The following is a 15,099-nucleotide window of genomic DNA, read 5'->3' as shown; positions in this document are numbered from 1 at the left end:
ACCTTAATAGAAGATCTCGCACAGTACATGATCATTTTAATATTTTACTTCAAGTTTCATTGTTTCACAGTCTAAACCCCACACCTCTCTGATTTCCATGCTATCATTATGCATGGCTTCTAATCAGTCTTCCTGGATATTTCATTGAAGGCACCAGGCTTAAAATAAAAGGAAAGACTTTCCTAGGGACATGCTAGGGAGAAATGCAATCTTCTCTCTTCAGCATTTGGGCTTTTTTTTTTTTTTTTTCCCTCTTTGTTCATCCATTTTAAAAGCAAAGCCCAGAGTAGGTTAACACTGGAATAATTTAATTAATCACAGTGCATGAAATACTGTGAGCATTCAGCCCAGCACAAGTGGCACCACTCTGCTTTTTCCCTCCTAGGGTGGAAGGCATTGGTGTTACCTGCACGAAGCCTGGCCCCACTGGTGTGGCAGCGTGCCACAGCAGGCTGTAAAACACACCTGCCTCCAGGATTGGGTATCAAACCCAGCTCCAACCTGACTGTTTTTGATACACAACCCTATTTGTATAACCAGCATCCACATTCCTCCCCAACCCTTTCTTTCTGCCCTACAACGTCCTCTGAAAGATGACGCTCCATCCCAATAGGTCACTGCTGCTGAAGTATTTTAAACAAACAAGCTGATCCCTTAACTGCAACATCAGAGAAGACGACCAAGAAAAGGGCTCTTTGACTACTTCAACATTTCTTTCCCTCAGGCAGTTCCACGAATAATACTGGTGAAATCCTGACCCCACTGAAGTTGGTAGCAAAATTCCCACTGAATTTAACAGGGCCAGAATTTTAAAACTTTTGTTCATGATTAAAATTCGTTTTTTGCTAGACATTAAACCTTCTGAGATGAAGGCAAGGCACATGATGCAGCTCTGCCCCCAAAATCTCATGTTTATCCATAAGGCACTGTATTAATTTTCCTTGTATGAAAGTAACCAGATAAGAAAACTCCTATTAGCAACCCTCATATGAGTTAATAGCCACAAATAATGTTTCTTTTTAAAAATAATAGGATTTACCCCAAACAAAGGTAGTGGAACATAAAGAGCTGTAGTATTAGAGAGAGGATACCAACACAAAAAGCCCATGGCCACATGAGAAGGGGCTCAGCTGAAGGAAGGTAAATTGTGTTTGCTTGTCCTTCCAGACAGTGAGGAGCTGAGGGAAGCCCCAGCCACAAACTCCTGGCACAGCCCAGATGCTGCTCCAATGGAAGGAGGTGGTGAGCAGCAGACCTGCAAACAAAAAACCTTTCCCTGCAGGTGCTTCCAAATGACTCCTTGCCTTCCAGTGGGAAATATTTAACACTTTGTGGCAAAGCCAGGGAGCGTGAACCCAGAGAGAGGTGGTGAAATGCAGGCACTGATCCCTGCTCCAGCAAAAACCACTACTTGCAGTTTGGAAGTTTAAACCCTCCTGGTGCCATGCACTGCCACCATGTGCCACCCAGTCTGCTCATTGACTGGTCTGATTTAAGGACACTGATTAGGGACATATATATAGTAACGTCTCCCTGTTATCCATCTATCCATCTATTACATATGATAAAAGGACCAGTGATGATAATAACAGTGCAACTGACAGGTCTCACCATGAAATTAAATCTACTGTATTTTATCTCAGTTTCTAAATGGACATTTTAACAGTCCAATAACTGCAAGGAAATCTGCATCAATTTTAAGTGCCCTTCTCAGTGCAGGCTCGGCAGCCAGGCCCTCCCGTTGGAAAGATCACTGCTCCTGCTTCATCATTACGGCTCCCAACTACTCCATTTCAAAAGAGCCCCCTTCCTTTTTCAGCATGTAAAAACTTAACATTTAATCTGTTTCTACTAGGGAACCTTGAGAAAGGATCCACAAAGGTCAGCATTCCATGCTTAAAGAATCTGAATCGAGTTAAATTTCTTTAGGCTTTTCAGCATAGGTAGCGACAAGGAATAAACACAGAAGAGGACGAGCAAAGGGGGGGGGGCTTTAACAGGCTTGACAAATGACACTGTGATTCACACCCACTGCTGGGCTGCCACTAATAAGCTACAGAGGAAGCAGCCAATCTCAGCTAATTACCAGATAAAATTGTATTGTAAGGACTCTAATTAGGAGATGCTTATAGAGGTGATCTAATGATTAAACGCTGCATCCAAGTGACCCAACCATCAATGTGCAGTGGTGCAAGATGTCACAGGAATATTTTGTAGAAACAGTAATTTTATTTCAAGGAGGGGAGGCAGTAATATTTGTAATAATGGCTATGAGGTAAACTAATTAAAAGACAGTTCCTAAAGGAAGACTGTGGCTTTGAGCAGCTGTGGCTGTTCCAAAACAAAGTGCCAAATCTCAACAGAGGAGCTGCAGTCAAGTGGAAAATTTCTGCCTGACCTCTGCTCTCGCTATTAATTTGCAGGAAACCTAATGACACATATACATATTCCCACAAAATTGTTCTAATTGCTAATTTGCCAAAGGAGCCCAGTTTCCAAATTAAACATGACTGCAGTCTGTGAGGAAAGAGAGAACAAAAAGCTGGAACGCAGCGAGTCTGCCGCGTTTCACCTCCGACGACCATTTGCGAGCCTGAACCAACAAGTTAATGAAACACGACCTTGTCCATTGCTAGCGAAGTTTTTCCGTTTTCCGTGTTTTATTTGATGACACTCTCCTCTTCCAGCTGGGTTCCCCAAACCCGAGCCAGGGTGAGGGAGGAGAGGGCTGCACTCCCTCCGCAGCCTTTCGCTGCCGCTTCCTTTGTTGCATCGATAGCGCCAAGGCTGAAAAATCGGTTGTGAATTAGAGCAGAATAACAAATTATGAATGGTGTTGGTTTTGTTGCCATCTTGAATTATTAATCTGAATGGTAAACTATTAAATCTTAATATTGGCGTCAATTAGAAACGTGGAAGCGGCCGTGGATGACTGTGCAGGGCAAAGATCAGGGAGGGACTGGGCTGGGAGGGTTTCTTTTCCTGATGGAAACTCTACATGGTTTCTCCCTGTTTGCATTTGCTATTTAAAAACAAGTTACTATGATTAGAAAAGTTGTTCGCATTGGTATTTTGTACACAGGCTGTTTCCCACATACCGTAATTTTTGGATGAGTATCACTGCTGGTAGAAGGGAGGGAGCCACAGAGTGAGCACTTCAACAAGCAAGAAACTCTTTCACTGCAGCAACGCACAATGTGGGCACTCACAGAGTACACCCCTGCACCAAGGAGTTAAAATGTTTTCGCAATGTTTGTCCTGGGAATGAGGGGAGGGAGGATTTCCTCCAGCCTTTAAAAAACAACCAAGCCCAAAAATAATGATCATAAAAAAACTAACAGAAAACACACCAAATCCCACAACAGCGGTAAGTCTTAAAATTCTGCAAATTCAATCACTGAACTTTGTTGATTGTTTTGTTCAGTTTTAGGTTTTGAGAGTACTTCCTCATACTGTTTTGACTTGGTCATTCATAACCACCATAATTGTCTCAGTGCTCAATATCCTGCTTAGGACTTTATTACCAACCTTCCCTTTCAAGAAATAGTCTTGTCTCCCTATTAAAGGTGAAAACCGAGTAATTTGCGCTTTTTTCTGTAGATATAAACAAGGCAGAGGTAACCCATACTATTACCCAGTTAAAAAAAATTGATTTCCAGTTAGTGGTTCTCCCACTAGGACTGAGTCTGATTTCTTTTTGTGTAAATATTTTACATGACAATAGCAGCTGCACATAAAGTAGCACTGAAACTCTTTTAAAAAAGGAAAAAAAAAAGTCTCTAAGGGTCACAGTGAGGCCATACTGTGACTCCCCTGCAATGGGTGCTGCTGCTCTTGGGCCCAGGCTGGGGCTGAGGACTTATCTGCACTTGAGTTCCTGGGACTGAAATACTTTGGAGAAGAAACTCCTTTTCTTGACATTGTGGGTGAGAGAAAGAAAGTGAATACTGGGCCTAAAACTTAGTTCAATGCCCTGTCCTCCTCTCCCTGTTGCAGCCTGGACACATCAGTGTATTGGATGCAGAGCCTAGCAGGCAGCAATCACTTAGCAGGTGTTGTTATTGGCAGGAATACTAAGGAAACTGAAGCTGAGGAGTGAGACTTAATGAAAACCAGTATATAAAAACAGCTTTTGTTGTGCTTGAGAATCTCTCTTTATTGCTGCATATCGTTATTTTTTCAAACTATAAAGTACGGCTACAGCAGCTAAAATGCTCAGTCATTACCTCAACAGTTAAAAGACTTTTTTTTTTTAAATGCTTTGTTATTACAGTTGCTAAAAACAGTATTTCAAAACAATCATAACTGCTATGGTTATGGTAAAAAAAATACATTAAAGAAGGGATATCTAACAGTGCATCTTATTTAAAGTGCCAGAAGGGCCTTTAAAAGTTTTCTGTCTATTTTTAAAAGATGGTTATAGCACCTAGTATGAGGAATTACTTGTTGGTTGATGCTTTTTCCTTCTCCTTCCCTTCCTATGAACTTCGACACAAGTTAATCCTCCCAGAAGAAAGCACATTTCCATTTGAACCCATTACGCTGATGGCTAACACCGATGAAAACAGCATGTGGGGGGGTACCTTAATAGCAAAACCAGGATGACAGTTCTTGAGAAATCTCTCTTCCGGCTTTTGTGTTGTGGTTTTGTTTTTTTTAACCTTGAAAAAAAGGTTCACCTTACCAAAACACGTCACAGCTTATTCTGCCTCGTGGCTTTGTTCTCACTTTACTCAGACCCTTCAGTCCCACCAAAACAATGGTTTTCACGTGCAGCACAAACGGGAACAACGCTGCCTGCTCCAAGTGCTGAGTTCTGAGATAGCTCTGTTTTCTTTTAAACTGCTGCTGTTGAGCATTTTCACTAGAAAGCTGGGAGTTTTTAAAGGTGATCCTAAGCACTGCCTCAGTTCCTGGGATGATCCCCTGGACCCCAGACCCCTTCCAGTCTGTCCAGCAGCACCAGACACTGACAGCACCTCCCTGCCCATGCAGTCTGCCAAAGATTTGGGCCACCACCACTACGCCACACAGGAATGTGCTTAAATCTCATCGACTTTAGTAGGACTAGAGAGCTTTACTGAGCAGATGTTTTGGTGGGCTGAAATGCAGGGGCCACTCCACCACCCCTCCCACGCTCAAAATTACTGCAAAGAGCTAAACACACCCAAAGGTGGGGATGGGATGGATGGACACGACTAGATCAGACAAGTAACCCTTCCCCAGAGCTGGGTGAGTTTGAATTGATACACAATCATCAAAGAACTTGGCTGTGGTTCAACTGGTCCAAACTAGTTCAATACCTCCTGCTCAACTACTGTCTGAAGCCCAGAAGGCAAAGATGGCACGAGTGGTCAGCGTGGATTACACACGGCACATGGTTAACACAGACGCTCATATCCCTATCACCTGCCAGTAACAAAATAGTTTAGAACAAGCATTAAGATCCTTTAAGCAGAATAAAAACATTTCCTCAGTCATGAAAAGGCTGTAATTTTAAATCCCAACTCACTGCTATGTTTGGATTTGCAGACGCTTTTTCCTTTAAAATCGCCAAAGTACCGTAATATATTAGTTCTAACACACACCTTGCATTAGTTACATTGGCAGAAAAAAAAATTAATTACTGGATGTAAAGACTACTTTGCAGTGCAATAATGGTCATCAGATCTTTTTACCAAAGTCCTATCCCACTGAGTTAAAAGGATGAGGGTCTAGCAGACTCTATGCAATGCCTGTGTATTTTTTTCACTAGGAAAAGCACAATTTATGCAAAACACTATACTTCTACATTTTATAATTAATTTTCAAATGCTTCACCTATACATATTTTAATAATTCCTGATTTATCAGATGGTATCTATAATAAATTTTTCTATATTTCAATAAATGAAAAGAAGGCAGTTTCAATCCAACAACAGAGTGCTACACAATATAGGCCTGTCAGGCACCAATTTTTACTTCTAACATGTAAGTTAAAGGATAAGGAATTTATAATGCTGCCTGTGAACGAAACCACTTTTCATACACAAATGTGATCTTTTTTTTTCCAAAGGGTAATACAACAGTACATTTACATAAACTAATCCAAACAATCTATGTATTTGACAATGGCAAACCTCACACAGACTGCCTATTGTTGGTTTACATCTTGGAGTTCTTTATGTTGGCTTGTAACACTGCTCTAGCTGTCAAAGGTTTGACTTGGACTCTAAATAAATGGTTATAGAAGTGCTGTGCAGCGATATTGGACTTCTTTGCAAAAGAAAACCTGCTGTGTATGAATTCAAAAGCTATTAATTTTTCAGTCAAAAATATTCATGCCTATTTCTTTTAATAAAGAAACACTGTGCTGAGCAACTGAGAGATAATGTTGACTAGTGGTACAGAATTTTCAATAGAGCAGTTAAAAATAAATTTAGTAGGAGGTCCCCAACAAAGCTATAATTTTCCAGAATGTAAAACATTTTTAATACTAATCAAGACAGCCCTTTTTCCCTCTGCGTTCACTACTTTTTTTTTTTTTCTCCCCCCTCTGCTTTTCCCTGTTTATTAGCTGTTAACACTAATCTTCATGGCGACACCGCCTGGTATCTCCGTAGCCTACAAGACCCTCCAAGAGCCTCCTGCCCTCGGCGGCCCGGCATCGATCACGAGCTGCCTTGCCAAACGCCGCTCGCCCTCTCCATGATTTCCTCCCTTCAGTTTGTAATCCTTCCTCCTGAGGGGCGCTGCTGTTATGAAAGGCCTCAAGGCAGAGCGCTTTGAGACTCCCAGATTATTCCGCTGTTTTAATTTTTAATCCAGTAAGAGCTATAGAAACCTAAACCTCCTCTCCCCGTTCTGTTGGGTCTACGCGCTTTGCCAACAACGCGCTGGAGCATTTGCATTCGGGCTGGGATGGATGTGAGGAACTAGAAGAATGCTGTTTTTATAGACACTGCCAGTAGTTTTCTACTCTAGAGGGCTGGTGTCCACCGGACCAAGCAATTTTAGGCATCTCAACGGCTTAAATGGAAGGGTTTGTACCTACCACGCAACTCTCTCCAAAAAGGCAAGGGGAAATTTCCTGTTGACTTTGACATCTGCTCCACTGTTACTGAATAGCCTGCAATTTTCTAACTAGTAGCCTCCCTATGCACTTCTGCAGCCATTTATTTCCAACTACATGGAAACTGAGAAATCCTTTTCTAGTAAAAAATGTGTGCGCGAAGTGTTTAATGATTTTATGTTCTCTATCTCTGTAATGTGTTCTGTTTCAGACATTAATTTTGTCTACCAACTGCATCTTGGCAGGCTACCATATTTGCTGGGTTAATAGTCTGACTCCTTTTTATTTCTATCACCATAAATCACACATATATGGGTGTGTGTTTGCTTTATTTATAGAAAAAAAATCAGTCAAAACAGATAAACCAATACTTTGTCATTATGCTGCATCATTGCATATTGATTAAAATTGCTGGTACTAACTATAGATTGTCAACGCTCAATTAATTTTCACACAATGACTCAAAGCAAAATCAAATAAAGCCAGTGTACCTTTAAATCTTACAAATCTTAAAATCAAGAAGCAAAGCACTCTCTCCATTTTGAATAATCATTGGAAGCTCCCAGGAACATTTTCAGCATTAAGAGGCTGAGAGAAAAAAACAGCTGAGGAAGACTCATTTCAGTCAGGGAAGGAGATGAGGGATTTTCCTGGGTTTGGGGGTAACCAGGAGTTTTCTTGGGCTGAAAAGCCACTTGCTTCCCCTACTCCCCCTTCTTCAAAGAGCAGTCTGGGGTAGAGGAGGTTTCCCTTCTCAGTTCCAAGAGTATAAAACCTGATACTGGGTAACTCTGATTATGATCAAAACGTGCAGTTAAGAGTCACTTCTACAGTAAATGTCTGTCAGACCGGGAGAAAGCAAAATAAATACACTAAATATAATTTAATTACAACTCCTTCCTAACACTTCCTAAGATTTCATCCAAGTCAGACTGATGCAAAGTGACTTACATGAGGCCAGAAAAAGGCCCAAAGCATCAGCTTTGGAATCAAACTTGACTTTGAAACTCCCTGAAGAGAGGCAGATGACAAAACCCGGCTGCACTTCCCATCTCCTCCCCACACCCGGCTCTGAAATGGGCCAGGCTCCACAGTGTGGGCTCCAGTGGGGAACAGAAAAGACAGGTTTGTTGTGAGGTTTGGTTTTTGCTTTCAGCACAGTTCAGTACTTACGGGCTGAGGGGTGGCTTTTGGTTCAGTTGACTTCACATGCAGGTGTGTCATCATGGCTTGCAGGCGCTCTTTATCTTTTGCAAGCTGGAAGAGGAGAGAAAAAAAAATATCCTCTGTTAGTCGTACAAATAAAACCCAGCCTCTGCTTATTCCTAATTAAACAGCTGGCACCGAGGCATGAGACAGAAGAGTTTTATTGCTGAGTAGTTTGGAAATTGTATATGGGCTATTCGTGAGGTAAAGCGAATGCGTGGTGCTGGGTGTCACCATTTCCCAAAGCAAAATGCATTAGCCCTTGAGTGAGAAGAGCTAGACCTGCTGGCACCAAGAGCTTCACTCCAGCCTTGACAGCTAAAAGACAACAGTGAATCATGTTTATTAACCAGCCCCACTCCAGCTCGGGAGGCTCAGCAGAAGGAAAGCAAGGCAGTGGTTCCAGGATGCATTTTCCTTCTCCCAGAGCACAGAACAAGTGGCACGGATGGGCTGTGGCTTTACATCAACCACAGGCATTGTGGCACACGCAACAGGCACAGCCAGGGGTGGTTAAACCACATGAGGCACCTCCGCAGGGCTCTGCAGGCAGCCTTGGGTCCAAAAGCACCTTGATTTGACTTAGAAGGTGGCAGAGCCCTTGGTGGGCCACCCTGGGAAGCCAGGCTGGGCACCTGAGCAGGGGGCAGGACCTGCTATGGGAGCTGCCAGCATCTCTCTGGCATAAGCCTGAGGGGTGGGAAAGGCTGAAAGCAGCAGTCATCACCCCAAAACACTCCTCCCTGGGCACCCAATGCCACAGGATTTATGCTGTCATCCTTTCTCACAGCCACTTGAGGCCCAAGAGTTGGGGTGATGACTCTGCTCTCAGTGTCTCTCATATTTTATGGCTGAGATTCACACAGCTGGAGTCTTGAGATCACTGGTATGCATCCATAACCTGGTAAGCTTCCCAATGCATTTCAATGCACTGGAAAGACACTAAATTTCATTATTTTTGGAAACAAGTAATTTTTTTCAATGTGCGAATTGGACTCTCTTCTGGCTGCTCTTCAAAAAAAAAAAAAAAAATACTATGGAAAGATATTAAGAACACTAATGAAAAAGGGGTGTTGTTAACCTGCATGCTGAACATAAAGGTTGCTGCTTCATAAAGGTTGCAGCACCTGGAGCAAGTTCTTACAAATGCCACTTTTTGCAGAGATGAGTTTTTGCTTTAGACAAAATTCCTGGTGCCAAGAGGAGAACTGTGCTCACATTCCAGGAAAACTTAAAACAACCTGCCCACCTTATCACCGTCATCTGTTTGTAGCAGTAAAGTGGAGCTAAGTGTATATAAAAGGAGACTTGATCATAAATCCCCACTCATAACCCTGTGGCCAAGGTTGTCCTGCTCTTTGCAAGGCAAGGGGTTTGAGACTGTACCATGATGGGAAAAAACTTGGCACTGGAGTTCCCAAGACAGGAATTAAACAAAGGAAAAAATGGTATCTCTGCACTTTTCAAATGGGTCCTCTTCTTTTGGTCAAAAAAACCTCAGTGGCAAGAGAGAAAACCTGACACCTACGGCAGGATCTCCTGCAATCTCACCCTGATCTGAGCTGGACACTTCACGGGAGAGCTGAGGGCAGTGACAGGCTCTTACTGCAGGCAAGAACTTCTCCCTCTGAGAGTCCTCTGAGAACCTCTCCAGAGAAAGGAGAGGGATCACCCTCAGCTGCTGCGCTTCATACAAAACAAATTAAACCAAGAAATAGCTGTGCTCTCTCTGTTGTGCAATCCCTCATTCCTAGCAGTCTCCGGGCACACGGGCTGCTTGGCGGGGTCATCTGTGCATTAAATTTTGGTCTGCAGGCTACTGCAGAAGAACAACATCTTGTAGCCAAAATAAATAAAAGGCAGGCACCTGAGAGCTTCCTGCCAGCCCTGGCGCGGCGGCAGGAGGGGATGGCACCCGGGCAGCACAGGGCACACCCTGCTGTGCTTCCTCCAGCCCCCGAGGGGAGGGAGAGGGGAGAGGGGCACCTCCCTCCCACCTCCGGGGTCCTTGTTTGTAGTGTTTCCACTCCTGGTCTCAGCAATGCTTTTAACGCCGAGATCTCGTGGATGGAGGTTATTAAAGATCCTCTCGACATTTCAGGCAGACACACGCTAGCATTTTGTCATAGTCTAGGAATTCAAACACTCACCCAGTTAGGCAGGAGTTTAAATTATGAAAAATAGAAGTCTCTCGGTTTTCAAAGCACCGAAGAGAAGTAAAAAAATCTGAAGAATTTCTTTAAACTGTTTTTCCCTTGGGTCAGGAAGCAGTAGTGATATAAAACTGGAGTGTCACTAGTAGCCCCTCTGGTCAGTGGGGTCAAAAAAAAGAAGCCATGGGGGTTTGCCCAGCCACTGGTGGGAGCAAATTCTCATTGGTGGCAATCATTGGAGTGTAGATGGTCCAGAAATGGGGATTAATAGTCAACAGGCAGGAAAATGCTCTTGATCTACTGATAATGTTGTTGGGCAAGGACAGTTCTGACACAGAGGTAAGAATCTACACTTTACATGGGGTCTGAGGAACACAACACAGCCCCATCTGAAGCTTCCTTCTTTCTTCCTATATCCATCTGGAAAGCTCTGCATGGTGGGAGTTTTCAGACACCCATCCAATTCTCCATGATAAGCCTGGTTTTGTGAGACTTCCTTCACCTCTGGATGCACAATGTGAGTGCCTAACTGTGGTTCAACCAAAAATACATCCAGAGCAAGGTACAAGCCTTGCAACTGAGGACACAAGACACACAGCTTGCCCTGGAGAGGTTAAATCCTAAAACTACACCAGTAGGAAAGGCAGGAGAGGAAAGCACAGAAAGCACAGGCCAGAAGGGGCTCCAGACAAAGCAGTGACCAAGGAGCAAGAGGAAAGGCATTAGAAACACAGATGATGGAGAAATTGTACAGGAGGAAAACCAGACAGAAAATAAAGGCAAGGATCAGGAATGGGGAAATGAAAACCCAGTGAGGGTATTCTGTAAAGGAACAGGAGAGCACTTCAGCAGCAGGATTTTGGACAGACCAAGGACAAAGGAGAAGGGAAGCTAGTCACAGGCAATGCAAGAGGAAGCCAGAACATATTCTCTGCCTGGATAGGATGCACACTGGAAAGGTTTAGAATCCACTTTTCAAGAGTGTCAATGGATGCTGCAGGAAAACAGACCCAAGCAGTGTTTTCACTGCACTGAAAATGGCCAGTTGTCTTCATTCTCTCCCATTAGGAGACACTTCTCTAGACTCATCATAGCCCTGTTGCTACCCTGAAATGTTTTCCCACTCAAAGGTAGTGCTGCAAAATGGATGTCCTATTCCAGCTAACAACTAGCTAAGGACAGGGCTATGTTCCTGTGTTTGTGTTTTACTCAGCAGCACAACTTTCACTATTTATAATGGCAACAAATGATCATGTCAAGATGGTTTAAACAAAGTGAAATGTGAGAAGATTTCTACCTTGCCTGTGATCCTTTAAGTACGTTTATGATGGAAATGCTAAGACCAAACTTCGAGATTTCTGCTAAGGGGCATTTGTAATCAAACACAAACCAGATCTGACCTGTTTCTTCCCAAAATATGAATTAAAAATTACTTTAGAAAATATTACATTTATCTCTAACACTGATGAAACCACCATAAGTAAAAATAATTAACAGCATGATCAACAACAACAAAAGGATAGCTTTTGGGTCCATCACACTCAAAACCTGTATAGGAAGTACACCCCTCAAGTGAAATGAATTTGTTTGGATGGGACTGTACAGGCATTAAATGGTGGGGAATGTAGATCTTGCCCTGGTGCTGGACCCTGAAGCTGGTGACTCCCAGCTGCACTGTAAGGCCAAGCTGCTCACCAGTGCTGCAGATCAGGGGTAAAGACTGTGGGTCCTTTTCCTATCTAACTCACAACACTCAGTCTCCAGAGTTGTCACTCTGTCACTCTGCTCCACAGCCTGAGGATCTGATGAGTGGTCCTCACACCACGTCACTGAACACCCCACTGCTGGGCACCACACTTTTGTTCTATTATGGTTCTGTGCAAAAACAGGCCACAGCCAGACAAACCAGGGACTGGAGGGCAAATCCTTCTACATAATTAGGGGCTTTTTTGAACTATCAGAGGACTGATCCAGGATGAAAGGAGATGGAGGAGAGGGAAGCTACAGGTAAATTTCAGAAGCTGGATCACCCTCCTCCTCCTCCATCTGTCCTTGCTGGCCAATGCAGAGATGGCTTCACTCTGTTATCAACACTCCTTGCCTAAATTAGACTTCCAGTTCATCCTACCTACCCTGCTCATACAACTGTTAAACCCAGAACTTTCTGGCCCTCAGACGACTTTGAAATTATGGTCTTGTCTTGTGGACCTTATGCTGCCTTCCCTTGCAATGACGCTGAGCACTGCCAGCACTAAGTGGGTGTGAAGCTGTAACTATAAGTCATTTAGAGCAATTAGCAGAATGCACTGCTGATAAACCTTTCAAAAATATTGGCATGGGTTTAGGGAGAGGAGGGAACCAAGTATCTCTGTCCTGTCCCTGTCTAACACAGGGCATCCTCCTGGAGTTGCAGACACAGAAATTCCCAGTGACTGTGGGAGAGGAGGATTACTGATTTTCAGGCTGACTATAATTGAAGAATCTAGATTTACCTTCAGCCTCAATATTACTGCACCTTGGTGAAAGATTACCTCGTATCTCAGTTTACCAGGAAGACTGCAGATTTTTATTTTTCTTTTCCTAATTCCCAAGAAACTTGTTAAAATAACAGACCATTTCTCATAACATTTTCTGCAAGACTCTGATATTTTATGACTGGTAGTTTGATTTTTATAAAACTTGTATTAAAATAGTTTATATTGCTTCAGCTAATAGTGAAAGAGTGTCATGACCAGCGTGTTCCTGAAAGTAAAATTTAGGAAATATATATGAAAGAAAAAGGGCAATTTGTAAGATAAGAAGATAAAAAGCATTTTTTAAAAATGCTTATCTTGAAAAGTAACAACAAGAAGTTTAAGAGTGGTTTTGCTGATTTTTCTCTCCAACTATTTGAAGCTATAAATGACTTAACTCAGTAAAATTCCAAATGTAATTATCTTCTGTACTTAGCCCAAGGCTTTCCATATATCTCTACACTGCTGTCTTGCATACAAAATAGGTTTTTCAGTAGCTGGTAACTATATAATGTACAACATTGTTTTAATTTCCCCTTCTTTGCTAACCTCTTGCCTAGACACAGACACACGGTCACAGCCACCCAGCCAGAGCAGCAAGGTGCAGGGAGACAGAAAGGACTCAGAAGCATTTGGAAAGGCAATTACACAAACAGCTCATACTTGTACATCACAATCAATATATTCCAATTTACCCCCTTTTGGCAGTTTACAAAAAAATTATTTGCTACAAATGGCAAAAAAAAATAGTATTATAGTAATAATAATAATAATAGAACAACATGGAGAGCATTAGTACATGAAAGACCACCAAACAAGCCAGTCATGCAGTGTTTGGAAATAAATATCAACCATTTCCCCTGTGCAGCAACAACTCCAAATGAAGGGGACCACATTCCCCTCGCCCCCCTCCAGCCCCCCGGGTGGGTATAAAAGCATTAGATACAAACTGATGGCTTTCCAATCAGTCAGCCTGGTTAAGTTTCCTATTTCTCTGCAAGTTACGGTTTAGGAAAGAGGAAATGAAGCTGCAGTTTCTTTTCATGGTTTTTAAAACTACCACCAGAAGGTTTTGAAAGCTGGTTTTCAATCGCAGGGGGAAAAGCAGAACTCATTTTTTATTGCTGTCAAGAATTGGATTTGATTAATACTGAGGTAATATTAAAATAAATTTTATTTTACCTGTAGCTCTAACTGCTGTACAACCTGCATTTGTACTCTACATTGGGCTGTACTTCTATCATCCAGCGCATGCTCACTGTTGAGATGTCTGTAACAATACACAGAAAATCATTAAGTGAAATGGATAAACAAAAAGGAAAAAAGTAGTTACCAGGATGAATAAGCAATCTGAATGTTATCCAGCACGTTTTTTATCAATACTGAGATTTCAAAATAATTCTGCAATTTTTTTCCTCTGTCCTGCTTTGGTTTGTGTCTCTTCCCATCACTCATTTTATCTCTTATTATATTATATTCACCATTTTTCAGCAAAAGGCTTATTTATGCATAAAAGAAATTTTGCAGAACAGTTGTTTTTTCCTCCTTTAGGCAAATGAAAACAAGATCAAGAAATTACAGTAAAATAATTTTAGATATAATTTTGCATTACTTTACTATAAGATGCTGGATATACCTAAATGGACACATGCAATATGTGAATAATTAAATCCCACAGAACCCTCATGTTTACATGATTAAAAAAATGATAGACATGATAGTAAAAAGAACAAAAAAACCATTTAAAATCTGGTGCATAAGTATGTGTAAAATATGTACCAATAAAAGAGAGAAAAAATACGGACAGTTACTGTAAAACAAATCTTCTTCATCCAAAAGAAACAGAAAGTCATCCAGAACACCAGAACAGCTGGAATTCAAGGTTTATTGTAGTACGTGTTCTGAAAAACTTCCCCCATGCAAATGTTAAAAGAAATAATAAAAAAAAAGCCTTTAAAACAGAACTGCTCTAAGGCTCAGGTTAAAGCTCTGTTTTAGGGCTAATACCTTCAGAGGAGTGAAAAGGAAAATAAATTTTAAAAATCCCCAAATATTATTCTCCCATCTACACTTTTTTTACCATTAAATTCCCTTGATTTCCAGGTCTTTAGCATACGATGGGCTAAATTTAACTCCCTTGACTCCTGTGATTTACAACACTGAACAATTTGGCCTA

General features: G+C 42.0%; 1 protein-coding gene across 8 annotated transcripts in view; it reads right to left on the bottom strand.

The window, feature by feature from the left end:
* FOXP1 (forkhead box P1) overlaps positions 1–15,099 on the bottom strand; it is a 391,357-nt gene that overhangs the window by 23,254 nt on the left and 353,004 nt on the right. For all 8 annotated transcript variants that reach the window (XM_066327180.1, XM_066327184.1, XM_066327183.1 and 5 more), the window contains 2 exons: positions 14,106–14,193; positions 8,225–8,308 (listed from right to left, as the gene is read on the bottom strand). In XM_066327180.1, the coding sequence (XP_066183277.1) occupies positions 8,225–8,308; positions 14,106–14,193 (172 nt within the window). The remainder of the gene's footprint in view (positions 1–8,224; positions 8,309–14,105; positions 14,194–15,099) is intronic.

The sequence above is a fragment of the Sylvia atricapilla genome, chromosome 11 (assembly GCF_009819655.1).
Source record: "Sylvia atricapilla isolate bSylAtr1 chromosome 11, bSylAtr1.pri, whole genome shotgun sequence".
Taxonomy (NCBI): domain Eukaryota; kingdom Metazoa; phylum Chordata; class Aves; order Passeriformes; family Sylviidae; genus Sylvia; species Sylvia atricapilla.
Note: the sequence above shows the minus strand (reverse complement) of the source record. Positions and strands in the feature narration are given on the sequence as shown.